The 17707-nt window shown below is 44.4% G+C and overlaps 1 protein-coding gene across 1 annotated transcript; it reads right to left on the reverse strand.

Annotated features, from left to right (window-relative positions):
* Positions 1-211: 211 nt before the first annotated feature.
* TSKS (testis specific serine kinase substrate) lies at positions 212-17703 on the reverse strand. Its single transcript, XM_056544414.1, has 7 exons — positions 17673-17703; positions 14133-14267; positions 11721-11898; positions 8486-8593; positions 5208-5291; positions 3056-3351; positions 212-508 (listed from the first exon to the last, which is right to left on the reverse strand). The coding sequence occupies exons 2-7, from the start codon at positions 14249-14251 to the stop codon at positions 247-249; spliced, it is 1047 nt and encodes a 348-aa protein (XP_056400389.1). The 5' UTR covers positions 14252-14267; positions 17673-17703; the 3' UTR covers positions 212-246.
* Between the last annotated feature and the right edge of the window lie 4 nt (positions 17704-17707).

Here is a 17707-nt window from a genome sequence, read left to right on the forward strand (position 1 = left end):
AAGTTTTCCACCAAAGTACCCCTTTAAAGTGGATGGCGCCAAGTTGTAATACCACACACAGCCTGCGGACAGGCGTGGCACTGTTCTTGATAGAAGATATTTGCTCTGTTTTTCTATTGCTGGATAATTGCTTTATAAACAGATCTTATGTGCACTTGAATTAGGTTTCACTAACGTTACACACTAATCCCCTACACAAGACTCTGACATATATGATTGAGAGTTTACTGGATGAGATGGTTAAAGTTACAGGGGCTGGGAGGATGGCCCGCTGGGCTGGGAGGATGGCCCGCTGGGCTGGGAGGATGGCCCGCTGGGCTGGGAGGATGGCCCGCTGGCTCTCAGTTCCTGGATGTTCTCAGTTTGAGGTTCTTTCTGCTCCTGAGCACAACTCCCCTGAGATATGACTGATTCAATCCGTGAGTTCATATGGAAGACGGTCCTGTGCATGTTATTCAGTAAAACACTTGTTGTCTCTAAGTTTGCAGAAATTTGAGCCGTACTGTTCCTGTAAAAGTACAAGGTGTTGTCATAAGAAGGATAGGAGCAGAAGCTCACATCACTAGTTAAAGGGGTACTCCACTGCCCCAGCGTCCGGGACATTTAGTTCCGAACGCTGGGTGGGGGCTGCGTCACGCCACACCATGCCACGCCCCCTCAATGCAAGTCTATGGGAGGGGGCGTGACGACTGTCACGCCCCCTCCCATAGACTTGCATTGAGGGGGCGTGATGTTACGAGCAGTGTGGCCGTGACGTCACGACCCCCGCACCCTGCGTTCAGAACTAAATGTTCCGGACACTGGGGCAGTAGAGTACTGCCCCAAAGGATAGGGGATAAGATGCCTGATCGCGGGAGTCCCGCCGCTGGGGACCCCCAGGATCATGCACGCGGCACCCCGTTTGTAATCAGTGCCCGGAGCGTGTTCGCTCCGGGACTGATTACCGGCGACCGCAGGGCGGGCGGCGTGTGACGTCACGCTCCGCCCCTCAATGCAAGCCTACGGGAGGGGGCGTGATAGCTATCACGCCCCCTCCCGTAGGCTTGCATTGAGGGGCGGAGCGTGACGTCACACGGGGGCGGGGGCGTTACGTCACACGCCGCCCGCTCTGCGGTCGACCATAATCAGACCCGGAGCGAACACGCTCCGGGTCTGATTACAAACGGGGTGCCGCATGCATGATCCCGGGGGTCCCCAGTGGCGGGACTCCCGCGATCAGGCATCTTATCCCCTATCCTTTGGATAGGGGATAAGATGTTTAAGCACCGGAGTACCCCTTTAAGGGAGAAATATAGGCCTTGTGCACATAGACCCAGATTTATCAAACTGTGTGAGAGAAAAAGTAGAGAGATTTTCCCATAGCAACCAATCACAGCTCAGGTAATGAGCTGAGGTAAAGTGAAAGCTGAGCTGTGATTGGTTGCTGTGGCAAAATCTCTCCACTTTTTCTCTCACATAGTTTGATAAATCTGGGCCATGGTGTTTTTTTTTTTTTCCTCTTGTGGCTTCTTATGTGGATTTTGTGTCTGAATCTGTAAGGAATACGATGTAGATTCCACTTCCAATTGTTTTCATTGCCATTGTTCACACTGATCTATGGCATGGATTCTTTTCCATGCAGATTCCCTTAACTTGGACCATTTCGCTGCAAATACACAGCAAATTGACACCATTTATCCAAGGCATGAACTTACCCTTAAATGTAAGGTAGAAAACAAGAAAAGGTTTAGCGGTTTATTTTTTGAGTTATACAACCTAAACCTGTGAACCCTGCATCCCCACAGCAACACTTCTTGCTTTTGCTTTGGTCAGCCTTATCACAGGGACATTACGTGGACTTACATTGCTTAGTGTCCTTATGGTAACACAAAGTCACCAGGGCACTAAAACAGAAATGTGCGGCGTACTTTGAGGACATAGAAAAAGCCTAGTTACATTTCAAAATAAGCAGTTCTATGTGATTTCGTTAGGAGCAGAACTATTTTTGGCCATTATAAAACTTGTATATGCCATTTTCCCCCAGTTTTCTCCTCTGCAGGATCCATCTCTAATTTTCAGTTGTCCCCAAACTAGTGGATGGAAGACAACCTCCCTGATGTTTCCCCTACACACACAGAAGAGGGAATCGTTCTAGCACACCCTAGGAAGCATTACCATGGAGGACATTATAGAGCAGTATTGAGTAGTCTAAACTGTGAATTCAGCAAGAGATGTGTCATATTCATTGTAAACTCCTGTAGTCTTACTATTTGCATTTGTCACTCTCTAGCCACCTCTCCCCTTCTGTACCACAGGTCTATTTCCAAGCTGATTTTTTTCCCACAGCATGTGGATGAGATGTTAAAATCATGTACATTTTGCTGCTCCAGTAATATACTGTGGATTTTCTGCAATCTGGAGGAGATCTGCAGCATATCTGCTCTGTGTGAACATACACTAAAGGTGCAGTGACTTTTCTGTGCATGGTACTGCAGCTAGTTCTATTCACTCCCATTCTAAGCTTGTCCTTACACAGCCCTCTGTGCATTATGTGACCATTTCATTAAAGGGGCACCCCGCCCCTAAACATCTTATCCAAAGGATAGGGGATAAGATGTCTGATCGTGGGGGTCCCACCGCTGGGAACCTCTGCAATCTCTCCTGCAGCACCCCCTGTTATCTGCTTCACTCCATTCCTGATGACTGGAGATACAGGGACCGGAGGATCGTGACGTCACAGCCCCGCGCTCTCATGATGTCACGCCCCGCCCCCTCAATACAAGTCTATGGGAGGGGGCGTGGCGGCTTCCACGCCCCCTCCCATAGACTTGTATTCAGGTGGCGGGCCATGACGTCACGATACTTCGGCGCCTGTATCGCCCGTCATTAGGCACGGAGCAAAGTTCACTCAGTGCAACAGATGACAGGGGTGCTGCAGGAGAGATCACGAGGGTCCCCAGCGGCAGGACCCCTGCGATCAGACATCTTATCCCCTATCCTTTGGATAGGGGATAAGATGTCTAGGGGCGAGTACCCCTTTAATACTAGCACGACAGGTCATACAGTTGTCCCGTACCTTATTTCCTCAGTGGCAGTGATGAGTATTGTCATCTGCTTCTCCCCTGCTCTGCCAGACTCTGCTCTGTGCCCTGAGGTTTCCAGTTTCCGCTTCAGCTCTTTTATAGCAATGCACAGGGAGACCATGTTTTGGTTGAGATCTCTTAATCGCGCGGTCTCATTCCTGGACTCTACCGTCTGTAGCAAACGTTGGAGGGAAGACATGTCCCTCTGGATGTTGTACTTCAGATTGTTCAGTCTCTCTCTTTTCTCATAGATGTTTTCCAGTTTCTGAGCGATACTACTGAATTTTTTCTTTAAGAAAATAGATAGTCAGACAAGCCCATTCTGTAATATTACAGTAAGGGTATGTCCACACTACGGAATCTCCACTCCATTACCATTGATGGCTATGATGTGCGCGCAGAATTCCGTAGTGTGAACATACCCTAATAGTTAAAGGGGTATTCCAGGAAAAAACTTTATATATATATATATAAACTGGCTCCAGAAAGTTAAACAGATTTGTAAATTACTTCTATTAAAAAATCTTAATCCTTTCGGTACTTATGAGCTTCTGAAGTTAAGGTTGTTCTTTTCTGTCTAAATCCTCTCTGATGACACGTGTCTCGGGAAACACCCAGTTTAGAAGCAAATCCCCATAGCAAACCTCTTCTAAACTGGGCGTTTCCCCAGACACGTGTCATCAGAGAGGACTTAGACAGAAAAGAACAACCTTAACTTCAGAAGCTCATTAGTACTGAAAAGATTCAGATTGTTTAATAGAAGTAATTTACAAATCTGTTTAACTTTCTGGAGCCAGTTGATATATATAAAAAAAAGTTTTTTCCTGGAATACCCCTTTAAGATAGTGCCCACCTTAAAATTAGGATAACTCTAACATACTCTGTAGAGTAGTGGTCTTCAACCTGCAGACCTCCAGATGTTGCAAAACTACAACTCCCAGCATGCCCGGACAGCCGTTGGCTGTCCGGGCATGCTGGGAGTTGTAGTTTTGCAACATCTGGAGGTCCGCAGGTTGAAGACCACTGCTGTAGAGTCTTAAACATTAGCAGTGTATGTTTGAGGTATATGTTTGCAAGTGCTGTAACAGAAGCCTCTTACTATTATAGCCCCCATAGTGAGTGTCACCCAGCTTTCCCAGCCTTTTTTACAGAAGTAGAGCGCGAACCGGGAGACAAGAGCTATGAGAACTGTGGTGGTGGCAGCTATTAGAGATGAGCGAATTTACAGTAAATTCGATTCGTCACAAACTTCTCGGCTCGGCTGTTGATGAATTTTCCTGCATAAATTAGTTCAGCTTTCAGGTGCTCCGGTGGGCTGGAAAAGGTGGATACAGTCCTAGGAAAGAGTTTCCTAGGACTGTATCCACCTTTTCCATCCCACGGGAGCACCTGAAAGCTGAACTAATTTATGCAAGAAAAGACATCAACTGCCGAGCCGAGAAGTTTGTGACGAATCGAATTTACTGTAAATTCGCTCATCTCTAGCAGCTATGTAAGAGAACAACTCAAAAACATATCTCTGTCATTTGTTATTATTTTTTAATGTTTTGATAACTTACATTTAAAGGGGTACTCCAGTTTTTTTTTCTTTTTAAATGAACTGGTGCCAGAAAGTTAAACAGATTTGTAAATGACTTCTATTTAAACATCTCAATCCTTTCAGTACTTATTAGCAGCTGTATGCTACAGAGGAAATTCTTTTCTTTTTGAATTTCTTTTTTTTTTGTCTTGTCTACAGTGCTCTCTGCTGACACCTCTGTCCGTGTCAGGAACTGTCCAGAGCAGCATAGGTTTTCTATGGGGATTTTCTCCTGCTCTGGACTGTTCCTGACACGGACAGAGGTGTCAGCAGGGAGCACTGTGGACAAGACAAAAAAGAAATTCAAAAAGAAATGAATTTCCTCTGTAGCATACAGCTGCTAATAAGTACTGGAAGGGTAAAGATTTTGTAATAGAAGTCATTTACAAATCTTTTTAACTTTCTGGCACCAGTTGAATTAAAAAAAAAAAAAAAAAAAAAGTTTAACACCGGAGTACCCCTTTAAAATAGATGAAAAATGCACGCACATGCTCCTCTACTTACATATGTTCATAGTGGATCTATGTGTAAGCGCAAATAGTTTTTTTTTCTACCTGACATATTACCTCCAGCTGGTCACAAATCTCGTCCAGGTCGTCCAGCTCCTCTTGTCTCTGCTCCAGGTTCTCAAACATTTCTAGACTTTCACTCTAAAACCACAAACCAAGAAATTGTGATAACAAAATACTGTAGGTGATGAATTTGTGGTGTCATACAAGATGGAGCTGGTCACATGACAGCCAGCTCCAATGTGTCCGGAATACTAATGTCCTTGGTACCACAGTGGATGAGACAGTAAATACCGATAGGTTGTCATTGGATGGGGTGGGAAATGGTGGCTATTGGCACTGGCATGTGCCAATTTTCCTGTGAAGAACCAGAAGCCTACCTAGATAATATTTTAAAGGACCCGGGGGCCTAGATAGGCCTGTTAAAGGGGTACTCTGGCCCTAAGGATAGGGGATAAGATGTCTGACCGCGGGGGTCCCGCCGCTGAGGAACCCTACAATATCTCATTCCGGACCCACCTCTTTGAGCTGCACGCCGCGCTGGCAGCTCACAAACTGCCGGGTGCCGACCACGGGGCCGGAGTATCGTGACGTCACGACTCCGCCCCCGTGTGACGTCACCCCCCGCTATGCAAGCCTATGGGAGGGGGCGGAGTTTTCAACCTTTATATGTTTTTAAGGTGAAAAAAAAAAAAAACAACCACTAGGAGGCTCTATTCTGTTCCCTGATGCATGTTAGGCCCCTTTCACACTGCCGTTGCTCCCCGTCAAGAACGGCCGTCAGTCTCTCTCTTTTTTTTTTACCTGACTTTAATGAAGATGGAGAGCAGCCCAGCAGCTTGTTGGAGAGAACAAAAAGGGGTACTCCTTTTTAATTTTTTTTATTTTTTTATCAACTGGTGTCAGAAACATGTTGACTGGTTAAACATATTCATAAATTACTTCTATTAAAAAATCTTAACCCTTCCAGTACTTATCAGCTGCTGTATAGTACAGAGGAAGTTCTTTTCTTTTTTAATTTCCTTTCTGTCTGACCACAGTGCTCTCTGCTGACACCTCTAGCCATGTCAGGCAATGTCCAGAGCAGGATATATTTGCTGTGGGGATTTCCTCCTACTCTGGACAGTTCGTAAAACGGACAGATGTGTCAGCAGAGAGCACTGTGGTCAGACTGAAAAGAAATTCAAAAAGAAAAGAACTTCCTGTGGATCATACAGCAGCTGATAAGTACTGGAACAGTTAAGTTTTTTAATAGAAGTAATTTACAAATCTGTTCAACTTTCTGGCACCAGTTGATAAAAAAAAAAAAAAAATGTTTTCCAATGGAGTACCCCTTTAACCTCTTGTGGATGCAGGGTGTATGCATACGCCCTGCATCCCCGATCCTTAAGGACCCAGGGCGTACCTGTATGCTCGTGGGAATTCCGGTCCGGACGGCACCTATCACCCTTTAGCAGCAGGAGTGAGGTGGCACTGGTGCCACCTCACGATCATCCTGATTGGTCGGGCGTTAACCGACCGGCGAATAAGGACTCCAGCTGTGGGGGTGTCCCTAACGGCATCCGCTCCGCCCCACTCCAGGAGTTGTGCGGTGCCAGTACCTGGAGTGCAGACAGGAGGATGGAGTGCAGCAGCAGGAGGTAAGGCCTTGCTTCCTGCTGTTGCTTAGCAAGAACTCCCAGCATGCACAAAAGGGCATGCTGGGAGTTGTTGTTCAACAGGAGAAGGCACAACTACAACTCCCAGCATGCCCTTTGGTAGTTTGTGCATGCTGGAGGTTGTAGTTATGCAACAGCTGGAGGCTGATTTTTTCTATGAAAAAGTGTGCTTCCAGCTGTTGCATAACTACAACCCCCAGAATGCACTGAAAGCCAAAGGGCATGCTGGGAGTTTTAGTAGTATGCCTCCAGCTGTTGCATAACTACAAGTCCCAGCATGCCCTTCGGCTGTCACTGCATGCGGAGAGTTGTAGCTTTTGCAACAGCTGAAGGCACACTGGTTGCAACACACTGAGTTTGTTACCTAACTCAGTGTTTCGCAACCAGTGTGCCTACAGCTGTTGCAAACTACAACTCCATGATAGACCGTACATGCTGTGTTTTGCAACAAGTGTGCCTCCAGCTGTTGCATAACTACAACCCTCAGCATGCACGGACAGCCAAAGGGCAACAGGTTTAACCCCCCCCCCGGGGTTTACAGTGAGCTTCTCGCTGCAGGTTTGAGATGCAGCAAATTTTCCGCTGCAGCTCATACTCGCTGTAAACCTTTGTGTGAATGTACCCTAAAAAAAAAACACACTACACTACACGTGAAAAAAAAAATATATATTTAAATTCAGTTGATTTATGAAGCCCAAAAACTATGCGAGAACATAGGCTTAGACTGTCTGGTCTTATAAAATTTGCCAGGCAACAGAGTGCACACTTTCCCACAATCCCCTTTGCTTACATGCACAGTGCACATACTCAGTTGGTCGTAACCAATGGCAACAGTTATCAAAACAAGGCAGGCACACGGGTGTTTAGTGACCTTATATCTATATATTATATCTAAAACAGGGCATTTTCAGAAATGCTTATACATTGAAAATATGTTTAATTTTACATAATGTGTATCTGTTTAGACCAATTTTTCTTAATTGGACAACCCCTTTAAATGGGTACTCCGTTGGAAACATCTTATCCCCTATCCAAAGTTGCCGCTGGGGACCCCAGTGATCTCCGGGCCGGCAGCGGCAGCGTCCAGAACACGGAAGCTTGCAGCTTCCACGTTCGTGACGTCACGCCCCCTCCATTCATGTCTGTGGGAGGGGGCGTGACGGCTAGTACATAGCCGTCACGCCTCCTCCCATAAAAGTAAATGGAGGGGACGTCGCGGCTTGCATCGCCAGTCATCTGGCATGGAGCGGAGTTTGCTCCGTTCACCAAATGATGGGGTGCCGCAGCGGAGATCTAACATCTTTGGATAGGGAACAAGATGTTTTCAACGGAGTGAGTACCCCTTTATACGAATCTACACATTAAAGGGGTACTCCGCTGCTCAGCGTTTGGAACAAAATCTTCCGAATGCTTAGAGCCGGCGTCGGGAGGTCGTGACGTCATAGCCCTGCCTCCCTCATGATGTCACCCCCCCCCCACCTCCTCAATGCAAGTCTATGGGAGGGGGCGTGACAGCGTCACGCCCCCTCCCATAGACTTGCATTGAGGAGGCAGGGCGTGGCATCATGATGGGGCGGGGCTATGACATCACGAGCTCCCGGCGCCGCCTCCAGCGTTCGGAACAGTTTGTTCCAAACGCTGAGCAGCGGAGTACCCCTTTAAGTATTAACTACAGACCTTAAGACTGTGAACGTGGTGGTTGAGTTTACTGCTTTTCTTCTTCAGGTTGGTGACCGAGTCATTGGCGAACATCAGGCCGGAGTTCATCATATTCTCAGGGGGAAACTACAAATACATTATTGATCCACATTTAGATGACTGAAGACCTGGTCTTAACGCAGTTCAAGTGACGCTAACTTGGATCTCCATGGAGATCCACGTCTTTCGGTCATAAGATAGATGCTAATATGCAGCCATGATCAGGTGAAAGCTACATGACCAGGCTGCGTTGCAGTTTCCAATACTACAATGAAGTTCTTCCATTACTTACTATTGGAAACTGACGTGACGCCGCTACAAATGCAACCTGATCGTGTTTTACCCCTACAGCTGTCTGAACGAGGCTTTATAATAGCCATTGCCCCAGTCAAACAACACGTGGTACATATCATTTCTAGCTATAGGCAGTGTGAGGGACAGTAAAACAAAAATACACCCTAAAAAATCCCAGAAAATACATATTTTTTTACTCCTATGTTCTATAGATAGAACAAGGGATAAAACATCAAATAAATACCACCTATACGTATATACAGTATTTTTGGAGAAAATAGTGTAAAAAAAAAAAATAACGAGAGTGGGCAGTTTTTTGTGGCTTTTTTTTCTACCCAAAAAACGCAGAACAAAAGTTCTGTCTTGTTCCTGGCCTGCACTTATTTTTGTTTGTTTTTTTTTTTTTTTGTTTTTTGTTTTTTTTTACCTGAAAAAAAAAACACCACAAAACTTCACCCACATTTTGCACTCCCAAGATGCAGATTTTGTGTCTCTGTTTTAAAATTAGTGGGTGTTTTTACCCATGCATTTTTATCATACATATACAAGTCATGTAATTGACCATGTGATTTAAAGGGGTACTCCGGTGAAATTTTTTTTTATAATCAACTGTTGCCAGAAAGTTATACAGATTTGTAAATTACTTCTATTTAAAAATCTTAATCCTTCCAGTACTTATCAGCTGCTGTATGCTCCACCGGAAGTTCTTTTCCTTTTTGAATTTCTTTTCTGTCTGACCACAGTGCTCTCTGCTGACACCTCAGTCCATTTCAGGAACTGTCTGGAGCAGGAGAGGTTTGCTATGGGGATTTGCTCCTGCTCTGGACAGTTCCTGAAATGGAAAGAGGTGTCAGAGAAGAAATAATAAAAATAAAAAAAGAACTTCCTCTGGAGCATATAGCAGCTGATAAGTACTGGAATGATTAAGATGTTTAAATAGAAGTAATTTACAAATCTGTTTAATGTTCTGGCACCAGTTGATTTTAAAAACATTGTTTTCCACTGGAGTACCCCTTTAAAGGGGTACACCGGCGCTAAGACATCTTATCCCCTATCCAAAGGATAGGGATAAGATGCCTGATCGCAGGGGGTCCCGCCGCTGGGGACTCCTGTGATCTTGCACACAGCACCCCGTTATAATCAGTCCCTGGAGCATGTTCTTTCCGGGTCTGATTACTGGCGATCACGGGGGCCGGAGCATTGTGACGTCATGGCCCCGCCCTGTGTGACGTCACGCTCCAACCCCTCAATGCAAGCCTATGGGAGGGGGCGTGACAGCTGTCACGCCCCCTCTCCCATAGGCTTGCATTGAGGCTTGCATTGCGGAGCGCGATGTCACACTGGGGCGGGGCCGTGATGTCACACATGTTTAAGTGATCAAACATGATACCTTTATATAGGGTGAACAATCAAGTGTCTTATAAAAAGGTCATAATATAATAATATAAGATTCTCAAAAGTGCTCAATAACAGCAATATATATAAAATCATCACATAGTGCCATACAAAAATACAAATCAAGTTAAATACAATGTATAAAAATACTGCTATTCTGTACATGGGAAAACAGTGCATACATTAATAATCACCTATATGGTGCAGCTGTGAATCATAATCATAATTAAAAACAAAGTGGGGGGCTGAATACCATACCTCTCCAGCATTCAAAAATTTTACTAGAACCCACTACTTTGGAAAAAAAGGCCACAAAAACTGCATCTTGGGAGTGCAAAATGACAGGGCAGTATTTTTTTTGATTTATTTATTTTAGTTTTTAATGTGTACCTGTCGTTAACAAAAACTTTTTATATAATGTAGACAATACCATTATATGTTTATTTTTAATATGCATTGGTTAAAAAATATGTATATTTTTGTCCCTACAGCTATTGCCTGTGTGTCTCTGATGAGACCAAATACAGGAAGTGTAGGTGGACAAGCGGGGCTCTGTGCACTGAGGACAAGCGGGGCTCTGTGCACTGAGGACAAGCGGGGCTCTGTGCACTGAGGACAAGCGGGGCTCTGTGCACTGAGGACAAGCGGGGCTCTGTGCACTGAGGACAAGCGGGGCTCTGTACACTGAGGACAAGCAGGGCTCTGTACACTGAGGACAAGCGGGGCTCTGTACACTGAGGACAAGCGGGGCTCTGTACACTGAGGACAAGCGGGGCTCTGTACACTGAGGACAAGCGGGGCTCTGTACACTGAGGACAAGCGGGGCTCTGTACACCTAGGACAAGCAGGGCTCTGTACACTGAGGACAAGCGGGGTTCTGTACACTGAGGACAAGCGGGGCTCTGTACACTGAGGACAAGCGAGGCTCTGTACACCTAGGACACGCGGGGCTCTGTACACCTAGGACAAGCGGGGCTCTGTACACTGTGGACAAGCAGGGCTCTGTACACTGAGGATTTGTGACACGCTCCCAATCAGGATGATTGACAAGCCAGGAGCCTGCACAGATCCCTGCTTGTCCACCTTCACTTCCTGCATTTGGACTCCTCATAGAGACACACAGGCAATAGCTGCAGGGACAGCATTTTTTCACCCCAAAATATACAAATGTTTTAATTAATGAATATTACAAGTATACATATAATGGTTATATCTACATTATATGAAAAGTTTTTGTTTATAAGATCAAAATGGCAAAAAAAAAAAAGTGGAAACTTAAAAAAAAACACTGATATGTAATGAAAAAAATGCCAGAGGAAAAAGCCAAGTGGGGTTGACGTTACATATCGTCTTATTGACTCCCAGCTAGCACTGTTATTTGCACCCCCCCCCCCCCCTTTTTTCCAGCTTTCCTAGAAGTAGATGTAACTAGTAACAAGTGAACAGAAATGTTAACAATTTGATAAAAACACAACCCCATTGACTATATACCGCCATCGCCATTTTGCTCCAAGTGATCTGATACCTGAGTTTCTGCCGACTCTTCTTCTGACTCTGAGGAGCTCGACTCACTATTTCCTGAGGTTTTAATATCAAGGCTTTCGGTTTGGGCTAAATTCATGACGGACACGTTGGTGGAGGCCGAGGATCTTTTTAATTTAAGACACCAGGACATACTGTCAGCAGCTAGAGGAGCTTTTACTCTGAAGAAAAAAAAAACAAAAAAAAAAAAATACTTTGGAGGAAGATCCTGACAAAAGATTTATGCGCTAATTCAGGAAACGTCTCATAGCAAGTGACAAAAACTGTGCCTCCAACTGTTGCAAAACTACAACTCCCAGCATGCCCAAACAGCCTTTGGCTGTTTGGGCATGCTGGGAGTTGTAGTTTTGCAACAGCTGGAGACACATTTTGGCATTTTCTGGTGTTTTTCCCTTTGTGTTGAAATTGCATTTTCACTGCAGGCGTTTTTTTTTACAAATTTTTTGTTGGGTACCAAAAAAAAAAAAAAAAAGATACAGTAAGGATGGGAAAAATTGTAGGGAACACTGTACTCCGGGGGCAAAATAAATATGCAGACCACATGGGCGGGCTTAGGCCCCTTCCTCCGGAACCCAAAGAAATATGGACGCCTGGGGGGGGGACCGCCTTCAAAGCGCTACTACACAGAGGACAAACAGAACTCAGTGGCCAGGGCACACACTAAAGTAAGTGACCCCTCGTTGGACTCCAGTTTACCCTCACTATGAGGGAGATTTATCAAAACCTGTCCAGAGGAAAAGTTGCTGAGTTGCCCATAGCAACCAATCAGATCGCTTCTTTCATTTTTGAACAGGGCTCTGAGAAATGAAAGCAGTGATCTGATTGGTTGCTATGGGCAACTCAGCAAATTTTCCTCTGGACAGGTTTTGATAAATCTCCCCCTATAACCCTGTATACTGGGATTAGTGTGGGTGAACTGGGTGACAGCTTTCCTTTAAATGGGGACTCCCGTGGAAAACATTTTTTTTTTAAATCAACTGGTGCCAGAAAGTTAAACAGATTTGTAAATTACTTCTATTAAAAAAAATCTTAGTCCTTCCAGTACTTTTTAGGGGCTGTATACTAAAGAGGAAATGCTTTCCTTTTTAGATTTCTCTGATGTCATGACCACAGTGCTCTCTGCTGACCTCTGCTGTCCATTTTAGGAACTGTCCAGAGCAGCATATATTTGTTATGGGGATTTCTCATGCCCTGGACAGTTCATAAAATGGACAGCAGAGGTCAGCAGAGAGCACTGTGGTCATGACATCAGAGAAATCTAAAAAGTTAAGCATTTCTGTAGTATACAGCCGCTGATAAGTACTGGAAGTATTAAGATTTTTTTAATAGAAGTAATTTGCAAATCTGTTTAACTTTTCTGGCACCAGTTGATTTAAAAAAAAAAAAAAAAAGGTCTCCATGGTAGTACCCCTTTAAGTCCCGCTAGAGGACATGTGGTTGCTTCATCATTTATACAGGACTCTACAATGCTGATGTATCACAGTGTACTGTCATTTTGCATTACTTGCAACCTTGTTCATTTATACCATTTTATATATATACAGTGACCCCCCCCGACCTACGATGGCCCCGACATACGATCATTTCAAGATACGATGGCCTCTCAGAGGCAGCATCAACATACAATGCTTTTGTATGTCAGGGCCATCGCATATACGGCTATCTGGCAGCACTGACTGCTTCAGCTGCCACCGGATAGCCATTTACGGTGCCCCATGTGCTCCGCTGACGATCACTTACCTGTCCTCGGGGCTCAGACTTGTCCTCTTCGGGATCCCCTGCATCGTCGGCGCTCTCCATCGTCGTCATCACACGTCATCCAATAGGAGCGGCGTGCGTAGCGACGTGATGGCGGCGATAGAGAGCGAGGGTGCCGGGGAAGCAGAGGCCTTGCCGGAGCGTCGGGGACACCCCGGGGACGAGGCGACAGTGATGGAAGGCGACATCCAGGGCAGCGGTGACGGTCCGGAGCGGCGAGGACACGTGGGATAACCCCCAATACCAGTGGTCTTCAACCTGCGGACCTCCAGATGTTGCAAAACTACAACTCCCAGCATGCCCGGACAGCCGTTGGCTGTCCGGGCATGCTGGGTGTTGTAATTTTGCAACATCTGGAGGTCCGCAGGTTGTAGACCACTGTCCTATACTTTTACATTGCACGGATCCCTCAACATACGATGGTCCATTTGGAGCGGATTACCATTGTATGTTGAGGGACCACTGTACTGTATATGGGAGATAGATATACGATTAGGCCTCAGGGGGCGCATCCTTTGTCATTACTAAAGAAGACGCTACTGGATTTACAGATCCTGTACCCCTTATTTCACAGATACCTTACCTATTTTATTGATTGAGCAGTGTTTTTAGTATGGACTCAGAATTGCGCATTTACCTATAAAAAGAGACGTCTTTTGACCCACTGTCCTTATTAAGGAGATCAAAAGGTGCCTGCACTATGGCGTCCTTTTCTTCCTCTTTTATTTCTTGGGACTGGAAGACGGTCTTTATCATTATTTCTATACGAGTCCTGATGGGAGAAATGAGCTGTGAGTTCTCTGCTGCCTGATTCTTAGAATATACGATTTTCTACATATAGTGCTTCTTCTTGTGCATTGAGATAGATATAGATCTAAAACATTTTGCAGGCCAGGAATTGAGGTCGGCTCCTCTAATAAAATCAATTTGGTGCTTAGTGAAATCTTAAGGCTAAGCTTCTACTTGGTTTTTTGTCCTGCGGTTTTTGGGTTGAAAAAAAACACATAAAAAATGTCCTGCATCTGGCGTTTTTTCTGGCGTTTTTTCATTTGTGTGGAAATTGCATTTTTGGAACCTTTGTTTTTTTTTTTTTTTGGTACCCAAAATTTGTTGGGTACAAAAAAAAAAAAAAAGGATGCAGTAGTGATATAAAAAATTTATATTTTGTTAAATACATTTTTTTTTCCAACTACATTTTTATTACTGTTTAATAAAGTCTGTATGTTTCACTTTTTTTTTTTTCTCTATTTTTTTTTACATTTTTTAGGTAGTACTACTACTCCCACCATGGAACAGACTGTTCCATGCTGGGAGTAGTAGTATCTGTTCTAATAGACATATCGCCCCGGATGTCAGTCCTGACACCCGATGCGATCGTCCATAATATAGCAGAGATGCGGCTCTATACAGCACTCACATCTCTGCTCTGTACTCCGGCCAGTGATGTGAATAGAACATCACTCATTCATATTTTCCGCCCGGAGTGGTGATTGGCCGGATGGTTTCAGCCAATCACAGCTCTGAGGAAAATATGAATGAGTGAGTGGCCGGAGTACAGAGCAGAGATGCGAGCGCCAGAGAAAGCCACTCTGCATCTCTGCAATAGACAGGACGATCGCAGCGGGTGTCAGTAGTGATACCCGCTGTGATCTGTTCTTACCTGCAAGTACTACTACTCTCTACATGGAGCACACTCTGTTCCATGCTGGGAGCTGTAGTACCTGCATTAATAGACAGATTGCAGCGAGTGTAACTTCTGACACCTGTTGCGATCTGTCTATTAATGCAGATACTACAGCTCCCAGCATTGAGCAGAGTGTGCTCCATGTTGGGAGTAGTAGTACCTGCAGTTAAGGAAAGATCACAGTGGATGTCACTCCTGACACCCGCTGTGATCCTCCAGTATAATGTATAGATGCGGCCGCTCTTCTATGTTCCCCTGCACTGACGTATATATACACCTATTCATATTTCCCACAGAGAGTTGTGATTGGCTGGAACCATCTGGCCAATCACAGCTCTCTGCGGGAAATATGAATAGGTGTATATATACAGCAGTGCAGGGGACTGAAGAAGAGTGGACGGCCACTTCTATACATTGTACAGGAGGATCGCAATCTGTCAATTAGTACAGGTACTGCTACTCCCATCATGGAACAGTGTGTCCCATGCTGGGAGTAGTAGTACTACCTAAAAATTATAAAAAAAATAAAGAAAAAAAAGTGAAAAACACACAGACACTACATTTTTATTATTGTCTGCTACATTTTTAGGTCCCCGCCCACCCACATAAATTGATCCCTGTTTAAAAATTAATAAAAATTTTGTAACAAAAAAGATACATTTCGTTAGATACTATTTTTTCCTTCACTACTGTATCTTTTTTTTTTTTTTTTTTTTTTAATTTTAATGGTACCCTAAGAAATTTTATTAAAAAAAGGTATCTCCATCACTTTTTTGGATCGCTAAAGTCCAAAAAAGAATAAAAACCGCCTGGAAAAACGCCAAAGTTAAAACCCACATATAGTTTTTCTTGGCTTTTTTTCACTCCCATAGACTTCTATGGGAGAAAAATGCCACAATTTTGACAAAAAAAATCGCCAGTGGCTCAATATGCTGCGATTTTGGAAAACCGCCAAGGAGCGGAAAAACGCCAAAAAAGAGTGAAAAAACACCAAAAGGATTTTTTTTTAAATGCCAAAGTGAAAAACGCCAAGTGGAATAAGAATTTTGCGATTTCTCATTGATTTACAGCTAACATCTGGCCGCAGCGTTTTTGGCCAAAAAAACGCCATGCTGCAGAATTAGCGTTTTTTCTTGGCGTTTTTCCCAAAAAAAAAAAAAAAAAAAGTAGAAACTTAGCCTAAAGGAGTTGTCAAGGATCAGTAAAACATGGCTTATCTCCAATATGAACTAAGGCTGCGTTCATATGTTGAAGAAGAAATAGAGGAAGAAAGAGAGGGAGAGAGAGATTTTTAGCTGTGATCTAAAAATATATTTTTTGACGTAATGGCATAAAAAAAAAGGGGTAAAACCGCAACATGTGAACACAGCCGAAGTATGCCTAACTTGGGACATTTAGGGTGCGTTCACACGTACAGGATCCTGCGTAGATTTGATGCGCAGCATTTTCTGCTGCAGATTTCAATGTAAACTAAATGACTGAGCGCAGCTTCTAATCTGCAGCTACAAATCCTGCGCATCAAATTTGCGCAGGATACTGTACATGTGAATAGACCCTTAAAGGGGTTATCCAGGAAAAACTTTTTTTATATATTTTATTTTATATCACCTGGCTCCAGAAAGTTAAACAGATTTGTAAATGACTTCTATTAAAAAATCTTAATCCTTTCAGTACTTATGAGCTGCTGAAGTTGAGTTGCTCTTTTCTGTCTAAGTGCTCTCTGATGACACGCGTCTCGGGAACCGCCCAGTTTAGAAGCAAATCCCCATAGCAAACCTCTTCTACTCTGTGCAGTTCCCGAGACAAGCAGAGAGGTCAGCAGAGAGCACTGTTGCCAGACAGAAAAGAACTCAACTTCAGCAGCTGATATTTATTGAAAGGATTAAGATTTTTTTAATAGAAGTCATTTACAAAGTTGTTTAACTTTCTGGAGCCAGTTGATGAAAAAAAAAAAAAAGTTTTTTCCTGGAATATCCCTTTAAAGGGGTACTCCGCTGCTCAGCGTTTGAAACAAACTGTTCCGAACGCTGGAGCGGGGAGCTCGTGACGTCATTACCCCCCCCCCTCATGACGTCACGCCCCGCCCCCTGGGCGGGGCGTGACGTCATGAGGGGGGGGGGCTATGACGTCACGAGCTCCCAGCGCCCGCTCCAGCGTTCAGAACAGTTTGTAGTGGAGTACCCCTTTAATCTCTGTCCTGGAAATGCTCACTTATGGGTGGGGTTGTGATCTTGACGCTTTTGCTGTCTACTTCGTATAATTGTCTCACCAAATTCAAAAAATATAAAAAATATATGTCCAGTCTGTGCACAACCCCTATAGGTAGGTAATCAGCCAATCCTATAGGTAAGATATATGGACAGCTATAGGGTGTTCCCACAAGCCTTGTCAGTCCCTATATAGGATTAGATTCCTATAGCCTTAACCTTCCCAATTTATCAACCCCCTCCACAGACTGAAAGTACAAATCACCTGTCCCAATTCCACCCTTACCTGCTCTCTATATTTACCCCCCAAAAACCCACCCT

Source organism: Hyla sarda, chromosome 10, assembly GCF_029499605.1.
Source record: "Hyla sarda isolate aHylSar1 chromosome 10, aHylSar1.hap1, whole genome shotgun sequence".
Classification (NCBI taxonomy): domain Eukaryota; kingdom Metazoa; phylum Chordata; class Amphibia; order Anura; family Hylidae; genus Hyla; species Hyla sarda.

What these genes read in the sequence shown, in the direction of transcription:
- TSKS (XM_056544414.1), bottom strand. Translation starts at nt 14,251, where the DNA reads ATGATAAAGACCGTCTTCCAGTCCCAAGAAATAAAAGAGGAAGAAAAG. An exon ending in AAAGACGTCTCTTTTTATAG is followed by an intron (nt 11,899 to 14,132) that starts GTAAATGCGCAA and finishes TTTTTTCTTCAG; the next exon opens with AGTAAAAGCTCCTCTAGCTG. An exon ending in ACCACGTTCACAGTCTTAAG is followed by an intron (nt 5,292 to 8,485) that starts GTCTGTAGTTAA and finishes TTGTGGTTTTAG; the next exon opens with AGTGAAAGTCTAGAAATGTT.